The following is a 20,969-nucleotide window of genomic DNA, read 5'->3' as shown; positions in this document are numbered from 1 at the left end:
GCACTCCATATATCAACCTGGACGACCCCAAAGCATGCTGCTAGTTGCAGAAGTCTTATGTAGTCGAATGCAGGAAGTTTTAAAACGCATAAAGCAGGGTTTGCGTGTGACACGTGTAATTCCGCGCAAAAGTGCATGGGTACAGCTAAGCGACCGGGGCAGGAGCAAGGGCTGCGGATAGCCCTAGTAGCGACCCCTAGGGGCGGAGGGGAAGGCATGCAATCAGGGAAGCTCCTCGGATCTATGTGTAATTTGTTTTGTTAAGCCTGAGGTGGAAGCCGTGAGTTCTGTATATTCACTGTTCTTTTTCGACGTTTCAAAAATATTTCGAAATGCAAATAAAATTTTGACTCATCAATGCCACTTCCAGGGGTTTATTCTAGAGAAATAACTGGACAAGTGTTAAAATATTTATATTTAAAGATGTTCGTGGATTTCCCTCGTGCCACACAGCGGGTTGGGGATCCTGCGTTGTCACTGCCACGGCTTGGGTCCCTGCTGTGGAACCAGTTCGATCTCTGACACCGGAACTTCCACACGCCTCGGCCCAGCCAAATAAAGAAAAATAAATTTAAAAAATTTAAAAATTAGTCATTTTTAAATCAAAAAAAAGTTTCCGCCTTGTTGAAAAGCAGAAAAATAGGAAAAACTGAAATGGTCAACTGTAGATTCGTTGAATTACAAGATGGAAAAACTGCAGTACCTAACAGTTAACTGAGCTCTTAGGATACCAGTTACTTTGCACATAGAACTGTGAGAAAGAGGCTCTTTTTATCCTCGTTTTACAGAAGCGCAGAGTGAGGCTTACAGAGGGGGTGTTACTGGCCATCAGACTACAGAAGCCGTACTCTCAACCCTGGGGCTTCACAGCCCACATAGAATCCTGCAGGTTCTTGACCAATAAATGGCTTCATAAGAGGAAACTTGGAAGGAGTTCCTGCAGTGGCTCAGCTGAAAGGAATCTGACTAGCATCCATGAAGACCCAGGTTCCATCCCTGGCCTTGCTCGGTGGGTTAAGGATGCAGCGTTGTCACTGCTGTAGCTCTGATCACTGCTGTGGCACAGGTTTGATCCCTAGCCCAGTAACTTCTGCATGCCACAGGCATGTGCAGAAAAAAAAAAAAAAAAAGGGAAATAGGTATATCTATATAAATGATGGGGGAAGGACGTGGAGAAAAGGGAACTGTATGCACTGTTGGTGGGAATGTGAACTGGTGTACCTGGTATGAAAACCGGTATGGATTTTCCTCAAAAACTTAGAAATAGTATTATCATATGTTCCAGCAGTCCCACTCCTGGATCTATACCGAAAGCAAATTAAGTCACTACCACAAAGAGGTATCTGCACTTCCAAGTTTTTTGCAGCATGATTCACAAAAAACAAGACATGGACACAACCTAAATGTCCATGGACAGGTGAATGGATGGAGAGGGACAATGTGGCATATGCATGCCATGCGATAGTCCTCATCTATGAAGGAAGAGGAAAGCCGGTCATTTGCAACAACATGGATGAACCGGGAAGACATCCTGCTAAGTGAGATGAGACAGACACAGAAATATAAATACCGCATGACCTCACTTAAATGTGGAATCCAAAACACAGGCAAAATCCTAGAAACAAAGAGTGGAATGGTGGGGACCAGAGCTGGGGATGGGCGGGGAAGGGGCTGGGAATTCCTAACTCATTACTCGAGGCTCAGCGAGTTAAGAGCCAGTCTAGGATGCATGAGGATGCAAGTTCAATCCCCGGCCTTGCTCAGTGGGTTAAGCACCCGGCATTGCCACAGGCTGTGGCGCAGATCGCCCATTCGGCCTGTATCCAGCGTGGCTGTGGCTGGCAGCTCCATTGCTGATTCGACCCCTGCCCTGGGAACTTCTATATGCCGTGTGTACAGCCATAAAAAAAGAAATAAATCAATAAACTAAATGAAGTTCTGGGAGTCTAATGTACAGCATGGTGATTGCAGTTAATAATAATACATCGTACATTTGAAATTTGCCAAGAGGGTAGATGACAAGGGTTCCCACCACACACACAAAGAGGGTCACTGTGTGAGACGATGGATATGCTAATTAGCTTGGTGGTGATCATTCACGGCGCATGCGTATGTCTATCAGCGTGTTGTCACCTTAAGTATACGCATTTTTTTTTCTTTGGCTGTAACCGCAGCATGCAGAAGCTCCTGGGCCAGGGATCAAAAGTGCACCACAGCAGCAACCTGAGTCACTGCAGTGACAACACTGGATCCTCAGCCTGCTGTGCCCCAAGGGAACTCCCTAATACAACACAATTTTTTTTTCACAATTTTTTTTTTTTTTAAAGGCCACATCCACAGCCTATGGAAATTCCCACGCTAGGGAGTCAAATCAGAGTTGCAGCTGCGGGCCTACACCACAGCCACAGCAGCACAGGATCCTTAACCCACTGAGAGGGGCCAGGGATCGAACCCAAGTCCTTGTAGATACTAGTCAGGTTCTTAACCTGCTGAGCCATGACAGGCCCTCCCACCATTTTTGTCAGTCTTAACTCAGGAAAGCTAGAAATGAAAGAAACAGGGGATGAGGCATTGTCTCTCTCTTTTCATGAATTACTTGTGTAATCGCAAAATGTATATATAGAATAAATAATAAGAAGTACAAATGAAAATGTGTAAGAGAATAAAATGTCTTACAAGCCATGTATTAATTTATATACATATTCCTAAATCGAGATGTATATACCTACACATATGGACATGTACACACACGTCTGTCTATTTTTCCTGTGACATCATCACATGCTCAGTATTCTTCTTCTTCTTCTTTTTTTTTTTTTTTTTTGCTTTTTAGGGCCACACCCCGGGGCCTATGGAGGTTCCCAGGCCAGGGATCGGGTCGGAGCTATAGTTGCTGGCCTACAGCCACAGTCACAGCAACTCAGGATCCCAGCCGAGTCTGCGACCTACACCACAAACCCCACAGCTCACAGCAATGCCGGATCCTTAACCCACTGAGCAAGGCCAGGGATGGAACCCAAGTCCTCATGGATGCTGATCAGATTCATTAACCGCTGAGCCGCAGCGGGAACTCCCATGCTCCGTATTCTGCAGTGGACTCATACGCTGGCAGCCAGCCCCCAAAGTGACTTTCACTCTTCAGTGGCCTCTGGATTCACCCCCTGTGTCACTTCTTCCCCGCAGATGACGGCAGAGCTGTGTAACCAATGGGGTGTCGCAGATATGATGGCAAGTCCATGGCCAGGTTATCAAAGACCGCATTCTCTCCAGGATCACTCGCTCCTCTGGGGGAACTCAGAGGTCTCTGCGGCCGTCTGGGAGAAATCCGTGTGCCAGGGCTGTGGCCCTGAGGCGTCAGGCCAGCCATCGGTGAGGAACTGAAGCCTCTTGCTAACAGCCTAACAGTCATGGGAGGAAACCACCCTGGAAACGGCCCTCCAGTCTCTGCTGAGGGTTACGCCTGCATCCAAGCTGCTTGACAGCAACCTCAAGAGAAACCCCAAACCAGAACCACCCGGCCAAGCCGCGCCTGAATTCCTGACCCGCAGAAACCATGTGATCTGATAAATGTTTATTGTTGTCCTAAATTATAGGCAATGGATACCCACCGAGATTAAAATCCGATGTCCTTACAATGACCCCCGTTATTCCTCTGATTGTATCACGGACCATTCTCTCCGTGGCGCCCTCTGTTCAAGTCCCACCAGCTTCCCTGCTAGAAGCCAAACGTCCCAAGTGTCTCCAGGGCTCTCCCTGCGGAGCTCTCTGCCAGGAGAGCTCTGCCCACTGGTGGCTGGAGGGTTCATGCTCTCCCCTGCTCCAGGTCTTTGCTGCAATGGCGTTTCCTCAAGGAGATCTTCCCCGTCCGCCCTGCCAGGAAGAGCCCACCACCTTGGCCACCCCGTGACTGACTCTGCTCTATTGCATCACAGCCCCAGGACCAGCTACATCATGATGTGTGGGTCCCAGAGCAAAATGACAATGCAGGAGTTCCCGTCGTGGCTCAGTGGTAACGAATCCGACTAGGAACCATGAGGTTGCAGGTTCAATCCCTGGCCTTGCTCAGTGGGTGAAGAATCCGGCGTTGCCGTGAGCTGTGGTGTAGGTCGCAGACGTGGCGTGGATCTGGCATTGCTGTGGCTCTGGTGTAGGCGGGCGGCTACAGCTCCAAATGGACCCCTAGCCTGGAAAGCTCCACATGCCGTGGGAGTGGCCCTAGAAATGGCAAAAAAAAAAAAAAAAGATTTCATTGGGAAGGGGTCCCCCCCAGGTGGAGAGCACAGGGTGAGGGAGCCCGGCAGAATGGCTCTGACACGTGGCTCAAAGTCTCTGATTTTACAGGAACAGGCTTAGTGTCCAGATCGTCCCTGGCCTATCCTCTTGCTCAGCCCATACCTGCTCTGGCTCAGGGTCCTTCCTGGAGGCATCTCTCAGCCAAGATGGATTCCCACCCCAAGGATCCTGGGAGGTTGGTTGTCTCTTCCCTCCTATTGGCCCCTCCCAAGTCTTCAGGGCAGCAGCTGTTCCTTTTCATGGCCAAGGTGGGCAGTTTCAATCCATGGTCATCTAACAGCACCAGCAGTGTTCGTTTCTCTCAGAACCTTCCATAGCTCCCCAGGACTCTCAGGATAACATCCAAGCTCTTTACGGCATCTGGGAGCTTTGGGTGCTGGCTCGTTTCTCCTAGTGGGTCCCACCCTCTAGAACCCAGCAGATGGCCCACTAAGGGACATGGCTCTGCAGCTGGCTCTACGGGGCCTGCATCCTTAGCCACTGTCGCCACTGGCCTTGAACACATCCTGAGAGGAGCTCAGGCAGAGACTGGGAGCGAGGCACTCTGTGCACTGGGAAACCTGGCAGTACAGGCCTTCGGGTCGCTAGGTATTTTGAGGAGACGATTTTATGAACCCAATTCTTGCATCTTCTCCTACTTAGAAAAGCACTCCCATGATTAACGGAGACATCGGTGCCTTGTGACTAGCAGCAGCCTTCTAGGGAGATGTGGGCTTGGTTGCACAAACCCCTTCTCCAGAATCACACATGTGCTGATGTGGGAGCAGGTCCTCAGGGCTCCGAGAAGCTGTCTCCTGGGCTGCAGTCCTCAGGGAGCCCACAAGTGAAACAAACTCGCAGCTCTCATGTTGTGTTTTCACTTCGGTGGACAGTTTTGGTGACAGCAAGGGACCCAGCGCAGACTTCTCTCCTTCACCTGAACTCTGCCAGGAGCTGGAGCCTTGGTGCCAGCAGGGCCCCTCCTGCCTCCTGGGTGCATCCAGATGAATTTGAATGAGTTTCTCCTCCGTTCTGGGCATGCGGAAATTCCCAGGCCAGGGATGGAACCCTCGCCAAAGGTGCCACCCGAGCCACTGCAGGGACAGCACCAGATCTTGAACTTGACATGGCTCAAGAGAACTCCTGGATCTCCTGATTATTGGCTGGTGATCCTGGATTTTCCGGGGTGCTGCCTAGCAGGTAACCTGGCTCCCCAGCTGGAAGAAACTGGGAGAGTCTGGTGGAGAGACCCTGGGATTTGCTCAATTGAAAGACCGTGGGAGATCTGGACCGAGAGATTGCGAGGGAGGCTGGCATAACATCATCCCCAAATGAGGGGTGTCCGAAAGCCAGCCTCAGAGTCCCGACCAGTATTCGTGAGGATGCAGGTTCAATCCCTGGTCTCACTCAGTGGGTTCAGGATCCAGCGTTGCCGTTTACAGCAGTGTAGGTTGCAGACACAGCTCAGATGGCGCGTTCCTGTGGCTGTGCTGTAGGCTGGAGCTGAGCTCTGATGCACCCCATAGCCTGGGAGCATCCCTATGCCACAGGTGCAGCCCTAAAAAGACAAAAAAAAAAAAAAAAAAAAAAAAAAAAAAAAAGACAAAAAAAAGAAAGCCAGCCTCCAACGGTTGCTGAAATATAGCCTCTGTCCACGGGTGCTGAATGGAAACTCAGAGACAGAGTTTTGAGTGAGGAGGAAAAAAAAGAGAGAAGACTGTATTGCTTTTTAGGGCAAAGAAGGCCCCAGGAAGCAAACGCCCTGAAGACTGTGCCTCCGTTGGGAGAGAACGGAAAGTGGTCTTCTAGGCTTGGAGTCAAAATTGGGCCATGGATAAGGATCAGGGTGGGGCAAGCTCGCATTCTTCTTCCAAGCTGGTATTTTGCGGACTGGTTCTGGTGGTTCTTCCTCTTGCCAGAAGGAAGAAGGCTTCGTCAGGCAGCTTACATCTTCCATTTGTTGGGGGTTTCAGTTTGGCAGAAGAACTCCAACCTGTCGCTGTGTGTATCCCTTGAGGACCCTGCCCCAAGGCTGCACTGTTGTTTCCTGACTGCTCCTCCACGGTCTCTGCCTCCCCTGATGAGCAACTGTTTGGACCTGCCTGGAACACAGGGAAGATTGCAGAGGCTGAAGGAGGCCTGTTTTCTACAGACTAGAAATGGGGGACACAGAAAGGCTGTTGGGAGTTTCCTTCGTGGCTCAGTGATTAACGAACCCGACTAGGATCCATGAGGATGGGGGTTCGATCCCTGGCCTCGATCCATGGGTTAGGGATCCAGCGTTGCCATGAGCTGTGGTGTAGGTCGGCAGACATGGCTTGGATCCTGAGTTGCTGTGGCTGTGGTGTAGGCCGGCAGCTACAGCTCCGATTCCACCCCTAGCCTGGGAGTCAGTCTCCTTATGCCTCGGGTGCGGCCCTAAAAAGCAAAAAAAAAAAAAAAAAAAAAAAAAAAAAATTGGTTTTGTGCCAGGAGCCCCTCGGGGTTCTGCTCCATCTTACAATTAACACCCCGCGAGGTTTATGGACCCACGAAAGTATGTACTTAACTGGGAATGAAAGGAAATCTCGCCCTAAAAATAGCCAAGATGGAGCTCTTTTATTTCAGACACAGTTAAGTTCGAGAAAACCAGATTGATGACACATCTTTTCGGAATTCTGACCCTAAGGGAACTAGTCCTTCTAGGGGGAACTTATATTTCTCTCCAGGTGCCCAGGAAGTCTTATCTCATTTAGCTTATCTTCCTGAGATTGAGGGGAATAAAAAAAAAAAAAAAAAGGAGAAAAGAATGATTCACGACTAAGTTTTATTTATTTATTTATTTTTCTCTTTTTAGGGCACACCTCTGTCATATAGAAGTTCCCAGGTTAGGGGTCGAATTGGAGCTACAGCTGCCGGCCTACACCACAGCCACAGCCCACACCAGATCCGAGCCGTGTCTGTGACCTACACTACAGCTTGCTGCAAAGCTGGATCCTTAACCCACTGAGCAAGGTCAGGGGTTGAACCTGCATCCTCATGGATACTAGTCAGGTTCGTTTCCTCTGAGCTACAATGGGAACTCCTAATAGAAGGACATTCTAAGTTCATTTCTAAACCTTAACACAGTATCTGTTTTGGGGTGAAGATATGATACTCCCTACCCTGTGATCAGGGGATTGTGCATAGTGAAAAAGACGTCATTGAAGGTGTTCCCGTCGTGGCGCAGTGGTTAACGAATCCGACTAGGAACCATGAGGTTGCGGGTTCGATCCCCGGCCTCGCTCAGTGAGTTAAGGATCCGGCATTGCCGTGAGCTATGGTGTAGGTCGCAGATGCGGCTTGGATCCCGCGTTGCTGTGGCTCTGGCGTAGGCCAGAGGCTACAGCTCCGATTTGACCCCTAGCCTGGGAACCTCCACATGCCTCGAGAGTGGCCCTAAAAAAGGCAAAAAGACACACACACACACACACACACACACACACACACACACACACACACACACAAAGACATTACTGAAAGGACCCCGCCCAATCTAGATGGATGATCCCTTATCAGTTACTCTTAACTAGCTCATGGGCAGGGAAACTGAAGGGACCTGACTCTTGGATTCTCATTTCCCACTTGAAATGACCTCTGCACTGAACTTGTCTACACAGCAGACTGCTGACCTCAACTCGCCTAAAAATGATGTTCAAACAGGGGAGAAATTACATCCACACCAGGAGAGAAGATGGACATCAGACATACACAGCCATCCCAAGGTACCGGACCCAGCCCTGACGATTTTTTTTTTTTTTTTTTTTTTTTTTGGTCTTTTTGCCATTTTCTTGGGCTGCTCCCTCGGCATATGGAGATTCCCAGGCTAGGGGTCGAATCGGAGCTGTAGCCACCAGCCTACGCCAGAGCCACAGTAACGCGGGATCCGAGCCACGTCTGCAACCTTCACCACAGGTCACAGCAACGCCGGATCCCAGCCCTGATGATTATTTGCAGTGTTTTCTTGCTTACTTGGACTTCTGAACAAGGGAAATGGGTTTCTATCGTGGGCGTGACCCTATGCAGAGTTTAGAAATCAGGCCGACTGGGGAGTTCCTGTTGTTCCTGTTGAGATTTTATGAGCCCAATTCTTGCATCTGCTCCTACTTAGAAAAGCACTAAAGTCACTAATGGAGACATCACACCTGTGCTGATGTGGGAGCAGGTCCCTGGGGCTCTCTGAGAGGCTGTCTCCTGGACCGTAGCCCTCAGCAAGGCCGCAATAAAACTGAAACTCACGGCTTTTGCATTGTGCAATTTTATTTTAGTCGACATGACAGAGGCGCTTGATGCCCCAGGGCCAGGTTTCAGGAACCACTTTGACTCCATTGAGAAAGGCTTCCCGCAGTGCTTGCATCCTCGAAGGGCAGCTTGTGAGATTCTCCTAAACATTCCCCACAACCAAACCCACACTGGTCACCACTGCTAGTGAGCCACTTTCTCTTCTGGGAAAACCCATGCTCTGGGCTGCCTTCATTACAACATCTTTTTTTTTTTTTTTTTGGCTGTGTCCAAGGCATACGGAAGTTCCTGGGCCGGGGATTGAATCTGAGCAGTAGCTGAGCCCTAATCGCTGCAGTCAATGAACAGCAGCAGCATTGCTGGATCCTTAACCCACAGCACTGGGCTGAGAACCGAACCTGAGCTGCTGCAGCATCACCAGATCCTTAACCCACTGTGCCACATTGGGAACTCCTAAAATGGTTAATTTTAGGTTACATAAATGTTATTTCCATTTCAAAAAAAGAGGTGTGTGGGGGAGCGCTGAGGGAGGACATGGCTGGAAATTCTGAGTCTTGAGGGAGCAGGGGCTAGGGCCAGGACTCCTGGGTCCTGAGAGAGCAGGAGGGGGCCGGGAACACTTGAGCACCAAGATCGGAGGAAGTCAGGCCATGGAGGGTGGTTCTGTGGGAGACAGAAGGGCAGAGGAAGCAGTCACTTCCCTGGAGGGGGGCGGGGAGAGGGGAGTTTCTGATGGAGCCAGCATCCTTCTAATGCAGGCCCTCCCTGTGGGGAACTCCAGCGTGATGGGGCGGCAGGGAGGCGGAAGGCCAGAGGGGGCAGGAGGCGGGGTCACCAGGGTCCCACACCCAGCTGCGTCAGGACAGAAACTGCACCCAGAAGGGCCGCACCTGCAGGTCTGGATTCTCGGGCCCCAAGGAGGCGAGAGCTGGGAGGTTGGACCTCAGAGCTGGAAACAACTGCATGTGTTCTGGAACGGACCGGAGGCCTGGACTTCTGGGTCCCCACGGGAGAGGGGGAGGAGAGGAGCTGAAGGCTGCTGTATCTGCGTCCCAATCCCAAGGAGGACTGGACTGGTTGGGACTTTGAACGGTGACACTCTCAAGCTGGAGGAAGGAAGCAGCTGGGGGCCCCTGGAAGGTAAGGTGCTGCCTGCTTGGTTCTGAGACCGGAAGTGGCAGTTTGGGGGTGAGGTCCCTGAGAAAGCAGAGGTCACACGCACGACCTGACGTGTCCATGACCTGACCGTGTCCAGCAGGCATTCGATCGATCCCTGGCTCTGGCTCTGCTGAAACACTGACACCCTACCCACAGCCCAGCCCTATTCCCAAACCTCTCACACAGCCCCCAGTCCCAGGCCTGAGAGAGCCAGAGGGAGCCCCGGGACAGGTGAGCCCAGAGGCTGGCAGTGGAGGGGAGGGGCTGGGAGGGACTCCGACGCTGGGTGCAGGGAGGACAGCTAGGAGAAAAGGGGAGATCAGGACGGAAAGACTGCGCAAAAGATAGAGAAATTGCCCGGAGCAGAGAGCACGACTTGGGAGCTGCTTTGGGTAAATATTCCCTCGCACCCTCCGTTTGATGCCTGACACGACTTCTGCCAGAGAGCCAGTGGGGGCCCCAGGGGTGGGGAGCACGACTGGACACACCGGGACCCTCAGGGCTGGCTCCTCACCTGAGAGAGGAAGTGGGGAGGGGGGAGGGAAGAGGAGAAAGGGACAGAAAGGGAGAGAGGAGAGAGAGACAGCGGCGGCCTCAGTCCCTGCCCCTCTCTGTCCCCTGCAGACGAGGCATGTGGGGCTACCTCTCCCTGCTTCCTGTCCTCCTGGCCATCTGGGCTATTGGTGGCCTGTGGACCGTGTGAGTGTGTTAGAGGCAAGATGGATGCCTGCACCTGGGGGAGGCGCAGCTAGGGGGGCCTGGACCCCCGGATCTGAGGGAGGAGGGGCTGGGGCCTGGACCCCCGGGTCTGAGGGAGGAGGGGCTGAGGGCTGGACCCCTAGGTTTGAGGGAGGAGGGGCTGGGGGCTGGACCCTGGGTCTGAGGGAGGAGGGGCTGGACCCTGGGTCTGAGGGAGGGGGGGCTGGGGACTGGACCCCTGGGTCTGGGGAAGGAGGGGCTGGGGGCTATACTCCCGGTCTGGGAGCCTGGTCTCCTGGATCTCAAGATAAGGGAACTCGAAGCCTGGGTTTCTGCGCCTGTCGGAGCGAAAAGTCCTCGAAAGCCCTCTACTCACTTTGATGTCTCACTGACCTCAGCTTTTCGGTGGCTGTGGCCAACAAGTCCGTGAACCTCACGCAAGGATTCCCCTACATCAGGTACTTAGAGTGCTTGTGGGAAGCGGGGGTGGGGGGTGTCCAGAGGAGGGACGGAGGAGCCCTGGCTCCGAGAAACTACAGGAGGACCCTTTATTTCCCCCAGTATATGTGGAAATCAGCCCCCTCAGAGCTGCATCTTCAGCCAGGTGCTCAACTTAGGAGCTGCTTTGGGTAAATATTCCCTCGCACCCTCTGTTTGATGTTAGCCCCACCCGACAGGGCCTCGGCCCCCAGCGTCTTCCTCCCCCAAATCCAGGAGTTGGGTTTCCACCCCTGGACCCCAAGTCCCTTCCACCCCCCCACCCCCTACCCAGTAGTCCGGGCTCTTCTTTCTCCTCCCAGCCACCTGGATCTGCATTCTCCGTTACCACCAGCTTCGGGACTGGGGGGTCGGAAAGTGGCCTAACCGGCTGATCCTGTGGACGGGGCTCCTCTCTGCGCTGGGCACCTCCATAGTGGGCAATTTCCAGGTGAGACGGAGCAGGTCAGCCCGGGTACTGGCCAGCCAGAGCCTGGGACTACAACTCCCAGCATGCCCCGGGGCGCAGGCTCCCTGTTTCGGGAGGGACTGGACCTCGCAAGGCCTCCTGGGACTTGTGTTTCTCTTGTGGCTCTCCTGTCCGCAGAGGGATTGAGTTCGTCTGTCTGAACTGGGGCCGTTTGGGCGCGTCTTTGTAATCGGTTCGTTGAGCCCTAGGAGATTGGGGTAATTTATTGTCCCTTCCTCTCTAATGATGGAATTTCTGAGTTCACTTAGTCGTGTTTGCCGTATCAATGGAGTGTTCACTCCGTAGGAGGTGCTATGCCTTACCTTGTGCAGGTTATTTTACTTATTTATTTGTTTGTTTTTTCTTTTTTTTTTTTCCGGTTTCATTGGGGGCTTATGGGTGTTCCCCGGCCAGGGATGGACTCAAACCCAGCCTATGCCACAGCTGCGGCAACACCAGATCGTTAACCCACTGAGCAAGTGCAGGGACCGAACCTGCAACCTCATGGTTCCTAGTCGGATTCGTTAACCACTGCGCCACGATGGGAACTCCTTTATATATATATATATTTTTTTTTTTTGAAGAATTCTGAATATTCCAACTGAAGCCTCGCCTACAAAGCATAGAAGGCTGTGCAAAAGATGCATAGTGTTTATCTGAAGTCATTAGGAAGTTAAGGGGTATTTTTTTCTGGTAACGTTGTTGTGTAAGTAGTTTCTCTTGCTAAAAGCTGCTTTTTAAAAATCTATCCATCACTGGAGTTCCCGTGGTGGCTCAGTGGTTAACGAATCCGACTAGGAACCATGAGGTTGCAGGCTCGATCCCTGGCCTTGCTCAGTGGGTAAAGGATCCGGCGTTGCTATAAGCTGTTGCGTAGGTCGCAGACGTGGCTTGGATCCCATGTTGCTGTGGCTCTGGCATAGGCCGGCGGCTACAGCTCCGATTCGACCCCTAGCCTGGGAACCTCCATATGTCCCTGGAGCAGCCCAAGAAAAATGGCAAAAAGACAAAAAAAAAAAAAAAAAAATCTATCCATCACTAATTTAAGACAACTATGCTAGATGAAGTTTCAAACTAGTTTATTTAGGGGCCCCCTTTCACTCCTCAATAGATTTTGTGTATTTGTCCTATGCTTCTTCACTCATTAGTTCATCCAGTTCTAAAGGGTTACTGAGTGTCATCTTGATCAGCCAACCATCTTCATACCAAGATGTCCTGGTAGTTTCTTTTAATCGGAGCCGTAGCCACCAGCCTACGCCAGAGCCACAGCAACTCGGGATCCGAGCCACGTCTGCGACCTACACCACAGCTCATGGCAATGCTGGATCCTTAACCCACTGAGCAAGGCCAGGGATCAAACCTGCCACCTCATGGTTCCTAGTCGGATTTGTTAACCACTGAGCCACGACGGAAACGCCAAGTCCTGGAGTTTCTGCTAGAGTGTCATTAATTTCAGTTACTTCTCCTGATAGAGAATAGAGTTCACTAGCAGCTTTCACACTTTCCAAAGCACCAAACTCCTCGTTTGTTCAATTTTGCCTCCACTTCAGGCAGACTGCAGTAAACAACATCTCCCAAAGCTTCCTGTGCAACATTGCTGATTCCCCCTGTTCCAATGCCATTTTCTGTTGTTATCCATTCATGTGTGTCTGTGAATTTTCGCACCAAGAGCAGAGCAGGGCCAGTGTGCAGCAACTGGACAGTGCCCGCCCACAACCCCCAAGGCCCGGTGCTGTGGGTGCAGAGGGAGCCATAGGTTGGAGACCGCAGCCTGCAAACTCCAAGCCGCTAGCAGTGCCATGTTCGCACGGGTGCCCCAGGAAATTTTTAATATTTAAAAATTTTAGGAGTTCCCACTGTGGCTCAGCAGAAATGAACCTGACTAGTATCCATGAGGATGCAGGTTTGATCCTTGGCCCCGCTCAGTGGTTAAGGATCCTGAGTGACTGTGAGCTGCTGTGTAGGTTGCAGATACAGCTGAGATCTGGTGTTGCTGTGGTGTAGCTGGCAGCTGCAGCTCCAATTTGACCCCTAGCCTGGGAACTTCCATATGCCACAGGTGAGGTCCTAAAAAGCAATATAAAATAAAATAAAATAAAACTTTAAATATAATACATGCTGTATCTGTAAGCCGCAAATCATTGTAATAGTTAAGATTCTTTTGACCCTCCAAGAACCAGTTTTTACCCCCTTCGTGGCTATAATCTGCTCTCTCCCACCCAGGTTGAGAATGAAGGATTATTTCGCTAGCAGGTATGAGGCTCAAATATGTGCCAGGCACTGTTGTAGGGAGGGAGGCCAACCAGTGAATATGGCAGTGAAAAGCAGATTTAAATTCGTGGCCCCAGGAAGCCAGCAGCAGCCAATATACCCAATCAATAAGCCAGTTGTCAGGTACGGCAGTTGTTTTTTGTTTTTTGTTTGTTTGTGGGTTTGTTTTTTTTTTGTTTTTTTTTTGCTTTTTAGGGCTGCACACACAGCATATGGAGGTTCCCAGGCTAGGGGTTGAATCGGAGCTGCAGCTGCCAGCCTACACCACAGCCACAGCATCGCCAGATCCAAGCTGCGTCTGTGACCCACACCGCAGCTCATGGCAACGCCGGATCCTTAACCCACGGATCGAGGCCAGGGATTGAAACTGTGTCCTCATGGATGCTTGTCAGGTTCGTTTCTGTTGCGCCATGACAGGAATTCCAGTATGGCCGTTGTGAATCCCAGTCCCTGGTGTTTTCCCAGCCTCTCCCTGCAGGCTTCGTGGCCATGGCCCTCCCACCCGTCTTCACGTCTGCTCCCTCCTCCTCCTAGGAAAAGAACCTGCGGGCCATGCACCTGACAGGGGCCTTTTTTGCCTTCTTTGTGGGCACCCTCTACTTCTGGCTGCAGCTCCTCTTCCTCTGGCGGATGAAGAGCGTGCCCCGGCCTGGGGCTCCCTGGATCAGGCCGCTCCGCCTGGGCCTCTGCAGCATCTGCACCATCCTCACTGTGGCCAGTATCCTTCCTGGGGCAGGGGGCAGGGGGCAGGGGCTGGGGGCAGATCTTCATTGGGGTGGGTCTTCTAGGTGCTATTGTGGGGGCCCCTTCCTTTCCCAGACTTGCTCTCTGTGAGGGATTACAGCCGAGTCGTCAGCATGCCTACCCTGGGGGGTCATGCTGCCTGGGTTGGAATCCCGCCACCTCCATGGACTAGCTGGGTGAAACGTCGCTGGTTTCTGAACTTCTTGGTGACTCAGTGTCCTCATGGATCAAACATGGGTAGGAGTACACAGAATGTCAGGCATGAAGATGACACATGTGACGGGTCTAAGATTGGCGCCTCATGAGCAACCAGTGAATGGAGAGAGAACGGTAAACCAAAGACCGCAGTCCCTTTGGGAATGCTGGGTGTCACACTGGCTAAGACTGGGGACAGAGGTTTGGACAGAGAGCAGGAGGTGGGGTGTCTCATGGCCAAGAACCGGCAGGAAGTTCCATGGCAGAGCTGGCAGTGGGCTGCAGGCGGCTGGCACAGGGTCTTGCAGGGTCTGTGTGCCCATGACGTCATGTTAGTAGCTTGAAATGGCGGTGACGGGACAAGTTTCTCCCAAGAAACTGGCAAATGTCACCAGAGCCGGATGCTACAAATCAGAGCGGGTTGTTATATGTTTAGCAACACGCCACTGGGTGGAGCCTGCTTTCAATCCAGTTTAAGATTTTTTTCACCCTCCAAGAACCAGCGTTTACCCCCAGACAGCAATGATCTGCTCAGCACACCTCTGGGTGAGCCAAACCACCCAGACAGAAGGCTCAGCCTTCTGCAGGTCCGGCTGCAGAACCAGCACGTATCCTCTCCAGCAGCACGGGTGACACTGAGATCTAGGCAGCTCCTTTCCACATCCCTGATAATTTTGGCTGCAGGGTCTTTGTTCTGTGGGGCTCAAATGTCTCTTGGCTGTGGGAAGGGGGCACAGGACCACGAGATGGTCAGCTGAGCGTAGTAAGGGCTGGATGGCTGCAAGGAAGGGTCTGAGACCTGGCACATTTTGAGCTGGTCTTGCGGAACCAGCTGCCTTTGGGTTGGGACGTTGCGGGGGACACTGCAGGTGCATGCGGAGGGGGGAAAGTCCATCCCAGTGAGGAGACGACGCTGCCGGCAGGGCCAGAGATGAGGATCTCCAGTGCTAAGTGAGGGAGTAGAGAAAAGAGTGGTAAAGGGCTGGGACTGCGCGAAGCCTGAGAAGGGCCTGGGCACACCAGTAGAGAGAGATGCCAGGCCAGGAAGAGATGGGCCAGGGAGACAGGACAAGCCTTGGGGTGACCCGCCGGCCACAGGGATGGGGGTGGGGTGGGTGAGGGTGAGCCCCCAGGGTGCGGGCGTGGACGGTGGTGTCACGGAGGTGAGGCATCCAGAAAGAGGAAGCTGTTTAAGGGAGAAGGTGGAGTTTGCTGGGGAGTGAGCAGGAGGGGCCTGTGGGGCCCGGGTGTGGGGAAGGAGCATAGCCTGAGGCTGGTGGGAGGGGTGGGACTATCCTTAGGAAACCCTGCATTCTGGGAGGTGGATGCACGGTGGTCTGCGGGGAGATGGCAGAGCCTGCGGGCGACAGCAAGGTAAAAGCCTTGTTCTGGGATATTGGGAATGCTCGCTACAAACGGGAGAACGTTCAAGGGAGAACATTCGGGAACCAGCCTGAGACGGAGACGGGGGTGGAGGGCGTCCCTGTGCGCGTCTAGGACCTGCTGGGGAGGGTGTCATGAGAGGGGACCCAGAGACGGTCTCGGCCTGTCCCCGGCCGGGCCGCGGTCCTCGATGCGGTGCTGTGCCCTTGACCCTGTGCACAGTGGTCGTGCTGCACATCTGGCGGATGCGCTCCGTCTCGGCCGCCTTGGAGTGGACTGTGGCCATGCTGCTGTTCGTGCTCTTCGGCCTCTTCGCCGTGGACTTCTCCGGCCTGGACGGGTGTACCCTGCGTCTGCGACCACGCTCGGGCCCCCTCAGCACCCCGCCAGCCTCCCCTGTGCCCCTGCAGGTCTCACTGTGACCCGCCCAACAGCCGGGCAGCCTCTCACCTCCTGTTGCTGCCCTCCGGTTACGCCCTGCCATCAGGGCCACCAGGAAGAGAGCCCAAGGCCAGTCAATCATCCCTGATTGAGGATATTTATTATTATTATTATTAATTTTCTTTTTTGCCGCCGGTGGAATCAGAGACACGGACGCAGGCAGGATCACGCGAAATCAGAATTCCTTCCGGAGAGCAAATCCGTACAGAAGGTCGTGGGGGGGGGAGGGAGAGGACCAGGGGAGGGGGCCCAGGAAGGGGGGAGTTGGGGACACAAGGACAGATGGCCCTGTCCGTCCGGATCTGCTAAGCCACCCCAACCAGCCCCCGTCCCTCCCCCACCCCCCACCCCCCACAGAGAGACTGATCAATAAATAAAATAATAAATTAATCAATAAATAAAATAGAAACAGCTCCCCACCCCCAGTCCCCCCAGAACCACCCCCTTGGGCACGGCCCCCTGACCCCACCCTTGCAGGGCAAGGCCAGTTCCTTGTCTCCCCCTCCCTACTACTCCTTAGGCCCTATTTACAGATTCACAGTTGGGGGGCAGGGAAGGGGGGTGGAGGGGGCGCCCCTCCTTCCCCGGCCCCCTGGGGTCAGGGCAGGGGGGTCCCGTTGGTGGCCAGGAGCTTCTTGTCCTTGGGGGGGCCTCGGCGGGGAGAGCTGCTCAGCTCTGGGTCTGGGCGGCCGGGCGGGGGCTGCAGGCTTCGGGGTGGGGTACCCGCAGGCCGGGTCTGGGCGCCGTTCTTCTCGTCTGTGGGGAGGAAGGGTTTAGCCTCAGGGACCCCAAGGCTGCCAAACCCCAGGGACAAGCCCCAACAGGGGAGGCGGCTGCCAGGGGTGGCACATGCAGCGCCCAGACCTGGCTTCCCCAGAAAGACAGGGCACTCGTCCCGGGAGCCCCAGCCTAGGGCTTCGGGGATCGGGCCAAGCCCAGCTCAGGGGGGTCCTCGGACTCCGGTTACAGTGCCGTTTGCTGAAGAATGCTCGTCTTGGCAGCAGATAAGCTTCGTGACCCCCAGACCGTGGATGAAGGGCCCCCCCTTACTCTCCACTGGTTGTTAGGGGCCCAGGGAAGCCCCCAGCAGGTTGCCTGGGGGTCCCGGGCTTCCCCAGCTGGGCCTGTGTGACTGGGAGCACCTTTCTAAGGGGCCTGACTGCCCCAGACGAGGGGTCTGCGGCGGCAGGACTGGTTTCCAGTGATCATCCACCAGTTTCTATAGGGCCCGGAGCAGTACCTGAGGTCCAGCCGTTAAAAGACACTGAATGCAGGGGGCCTTGTTGCCATAGCAACCAATAAAGCACCCCGTCTTTGGGGCAGACCTGGGGCTCCCCCACAACCCCACTGAGAAGGCAGGTGGCTCGGGCCCGGGGTGTCTGGGGGTCCTACACCTTGGAGGGGCTGCCCTTCTAGGAACTCTGGTTGTCCAGACCAGTGTTCCCTGGCAGCGGGGTCTAGAGACGTGCAGGGGGCCTTCCTCGCCCTGCTGGTGCCTATGGGGGCATCCTCTGCACTGTGGGACTGTTCCAGCATCCTGGCCACCGCCTACAAGATGCCACTAGCAGCCCCTCTCCCCCCAAGCTGAGACAACCACGGTCCTGGGGGGACCATGGTAGCCTGAGCCATGCCCCCTCCAAGGATGTCCGCCCTGATACCTTGAGCCTGGGAGAATGTCGCCTTATCATTTTGGATAATCCCTCTGAGGTCTTAAAAGAACCTTTCCCGACTGAGGTCAGAGGGAGACAGGACCAGAGAATGATGTCAGGGAGATGCAGTGTCCCCCTCTCTGAGGACGGGGGAGGGAGCCCTAAGGGGAGGAATTCAGGGGCCTCTTGGAAGGCTGTCCCCACCCCCACCCTGAGCCTCCAGGAAGGCGTGCGGCCCACCCCCTGGGCACCTTGCTGCTACCCCAGCAAGACTGTGCGACCTCTGACTTCCAAGACTGCGTGACAATAAAGTGATGCCGTTTGAACCACGGAGCTTGTGGTGGTTTGTGACCTTGGCCTTATTGTCCCCTGGTTGCTAGGGAATCCTGTTCCTGTTGACCAGGGCTCATGGGCACAGGGAAGAGGTGAGGCCGAGTCCTTGAAAGCTGGGCGTCTGCAGAGACAGTGTCCAGCTGGCCCGAGTTTTAGCATCGCAGGGCCCTCCCAGTCCAGGGCAAACCAGGATGGGGCCACCCTCCTCCAGAGCCCAGCCCAGGGGCTTCTGGCAGCAGGAAGCCCTGCTTTCTCTGACACAGAGGCCGGTCGTCCCCCTTAGGGACCCCTGGTGGTCCCCTCCCCGGCAAGGCTTTCTCGGACTCAGGAAAGCCTGGTTCCCTTGGAGCTCAGGCCCCAGCTTTTCTACGAGCCTGCTCCCAGCACCACGGGTAGGACCTAAAGGCCACACAGCAGGCGAGTCCTGCGGCCCCACAGCCGCAGCCTTGCCCGGAACACAAACCCCTGCCGTCCTTGGCCACCAGGGAGCCTCCCTCCGCCCCTCGGGGGCCCCAAGGTGCCTCCCACCTGCCAGGGCCTGCACGGACGGCTGGTCGTGAGTGCTCAGCAGCTGGGCCTGGATGGTCTCCACAACCCGCTTGAACCGACGGCTGGGGCCTGGGGGGCGGGGAGACAGACCGGTGAAGGAAAAGAAAAGCCACGTGGGAGTACCAAGAGGATTCAAACCTGCACACTTTCTCCGCCTGTCTGGGCCTCCTGCCTCCCCTTTCGGTTTTACTGTTTATTTCTTTTGTCTTTTTGGCTTTTTAGGGCGGCACCTGCGGCATATGGAGGTTCCCAGGCTAGGGGTTGAATCAGAGTTATAGCTGCTGGTCTACACCACGGCCACAGCAACACCAGATCCAAGCCTCGTCTGTGACCTACACCATGGCTCACAGCAAGGCCGGATCCTTAACCCACTGAGTGGGGCCAGCGCTCGAACCTTTGTCTGCATGGATCCTAGTCAGGTTCATTACCTCTGAGCCATGGTGGGAACTCCTGTCCTTTGTTCTTCGGGTACTTGCTCTAGTGGGCCCCCGTCTGAACTGCCTTTTCACTCTGAAGATACCGTTGAGAGGTTACCATTCAGAATGGGACCACACGAGGCTGCAGACAAGCCTCTGCAGATTGAATGCTGAACTGAGGGCCATAATGGAAGCAATTTCTGGAGTTCCCGTTGTGGCTCAGTGGGTGAAGAACCCAACACAGTATCTGAGAGGATGTTGGATTCGACCCCCTGCCCGGGAACTTCGATATGCAGCAGGAGCAGCTTTAAAAAGAAAAAAATTTTTTTTTTTTTTTTTTTATTAAACCCGGGAGGATCCACAAATGAGTTTATGAATAGCTTACCAAGATGGGAGGCCGCTGGTCTGACCAAACTGACCACAGCTGAAATTCAGAGCCTGACAGGAATTTGGGCCCCCCTGAGCCAAAGGAGGGGGGAGTAGAACATTCCAGCGAAGGGGAATGAGTCTGTCTGTCCTCTGGTATCATGAGGTGGCCACCCAATTCCTCACGGAATTAAAGAAAACTGCCTAGGAGTTTCCGTCGTGGTGCAGTGAAAACGAATCTGACTAGGAACCATGAGGTTGCAGGTTTGATCCCTGGCCTCGCTCTGTGGGTTAAGGATCTGGCGTTGCCGTGAGCTGTGGTGTAGGTCACAGATGTGGCTCAGATCCGGCTTGGCTGTGGCTCTGGTGTAGGCCGGCAACTGTAGCTCTGACTTGACCCCTAGCCTGGGAACCTCCACATGCCACGGGAGCCGCCCTAAAAAGCAAAACAAACAAACAAAAAACTGTCCGAAAAATAAAAATAAGTAAAATGAATAAATAAATAAACCGTCCCTGTTTTACGCGTCTAATCTTTTTTTGTTGTTTGTTTTTTTAGGGCTGCGCCCACAGCATACGGAGGTTCCCAGGCTAGGGGTCCAATTGGAGCTGCAGCTGTCAGCCTACGCCAGAGCCACAGCAATGCAGGATCCGAGTGGCATCTGTGACCTCCACCTCAGCTCTCGGCAACACTGGATCCTTAACCCACTGAGTGAGGCCAGGGATCGAACCCGCAACCTCATGGTTCCTAGTCGGATTCGTTAACCACTGCTCCACGATGGGAACTCCTCCACATCTAGTCTTTACAGGACCAGAAGTGTGGCTCCAGAAATAACCCTAAGCTCACCAATCATTTTACTACTTCCCAAATCTCCCCCCCCCCTTTTTTTTTCACAGCCATACCTGCAGCATATGGAAGTTCCCATGTCAGAGGTTGAATCGGAGCTGCAGCTGGGGCTTATGCCACAGTCACAGGCAACGCCTGATCCAAGCCGCATCAGCAACCTTCCCCACAGTTCAACAGCAATGCCAGATCCTTAACCCACTAAGTGAGGCCGAGGATGGAACCCACCTCCTCATGGCTACTATGCAAACTACTACATTTAGAATGGGTTAGCAGTGAGGTCCTGCTGAATAGCACAGGGATATCCAGTCTCCTGGGATAGAACATGATGGAAGATAGTATGAGAAAGGGACTATCAGGTGTGTATATGCCCCCACCTCTGTCAGGATGGCCCTCATTAACGAGTCCACAAATCACCACCGCTGGAGAGCGGGTGGAGGAAAGGG

At 53.8% G+C, this 20,969-nt stretch overlaps 2 protein-coding genes across 8 annotated transcripts in view; one reads left to right on the top strand and one right to left on the bottom strand.

The window, feature by feature from the left end:
* Window positions 9,346-16,761, top strand: TMEM150B (transmembrane protein 150B). Of its 6 annotated transcripts, none has more exons than XM_021095003.1 (8): window positions 9,346-9,672; window positions 9,788-9,921; window positions 10,315-10,389; window positions 10,788-10,847; window positions 10,951-11,018; window positions 11,190-11,317; window positions 14,219-14,324; window positions 16,151-16,459. In XM_021095003.1, the coding sequence occupies exons 3-8, from the start codon at window positions 10,322-10,324 to the stop codon at window positions 16,348-16,350; spliced, it is 630 nt and encodes a 209-aa protein (XP_020950662.1). In that variant the 5' UTR covers window positions 9,346-9,672; window positions 9,788-9,921; window positions 10,315-10,321; the 3' UTR covers window positions 16,351-16,459. The 6 variants fall into 6 exon arrangements, with proteins under 6 accessions (XP_020950662.1, XP_020950663.1, XP_020950659.1 ...); XM_021095000.1 differs by having other exon boundaries at window positions 9,351-9,672; window positions 9,791-9,921; window positions 14,141-14,324; window positions 16,151-16,761; XM_021094999.1 differs by having other exon boundaries at window positions 9,351-9,672; window positions 14,141-14,324; window positions 16,151-16,761.
* The window catches only part of BRSK1 (BR serine/threonine kinase 1), a 30,774-nt gene continuing 26,255 nt past the window's right edge, over window positions 16,451-20,969 (bottom strand). For both annotated transcript variants that reach the window (XM_021094996.1, XM_021094997.1), the window contains exons 18-19: window positions 18,880-18,969; window positions 16,451-17,125 (exon numbers count right to left, since the gene is read on the bottom strand). In XM_021094996.1, coding sequence (XP_020950655.1) covers window positions 16,968-17,125; window positions 18,880-18,969 — 248 coding nt within the window. In that variant the 3' untranslated portion in view covers window positions 16,451-16,967. The remainder of the gene's footprint in view (window positions 17,126-18,879; window positions 18,970-20,969) is intronic.

This window comes from Sus scrofa, chromosome 6 (genome assembly GCF_000003025.6).
Source record: "Sus scrofa isolate TJ Tabasco breed Duroc chromosome 6, Sscrofa11.1, whole genome shotgun sequence".
NCBI classification, from domain to species: Eukaryota; Metazoa; Chordata; class Mammalia; order Artiodactyla; family Suidae; genus Sus; species Sus scrofa.
This window is presented reverse-complemented; position numbering and strand designations above follow the sequence as displayed.

What these genes read in the sequence shown, in the direction of transcription:
- TMEM150B (XM_021095000.1), top strand. Translation starts at nt 10,322, where the DNA reads ATGTGGGGCTACCTCTCCCTGCTTCCTGTCCTCCTGGCCATCTGGGCT. An exon ending in CAAGGATTCCCCTACATCAG is followed by an intron (nt 10,848 to 10,950) that starts GTACTTAGAGTG and finishes TATTTCCCCCAG; the next exon opens with TATATGTGGAAATCAGCCCC. An exon ending in CACCATCCTCACTGTGGCCA is followed by an intron (nt 14,325 to 16,150) that starts GTATCCTTCCTG and finishes CCCTGTGCACAG; the next exon opens with TGGTCGTGCTGCACATCTGG.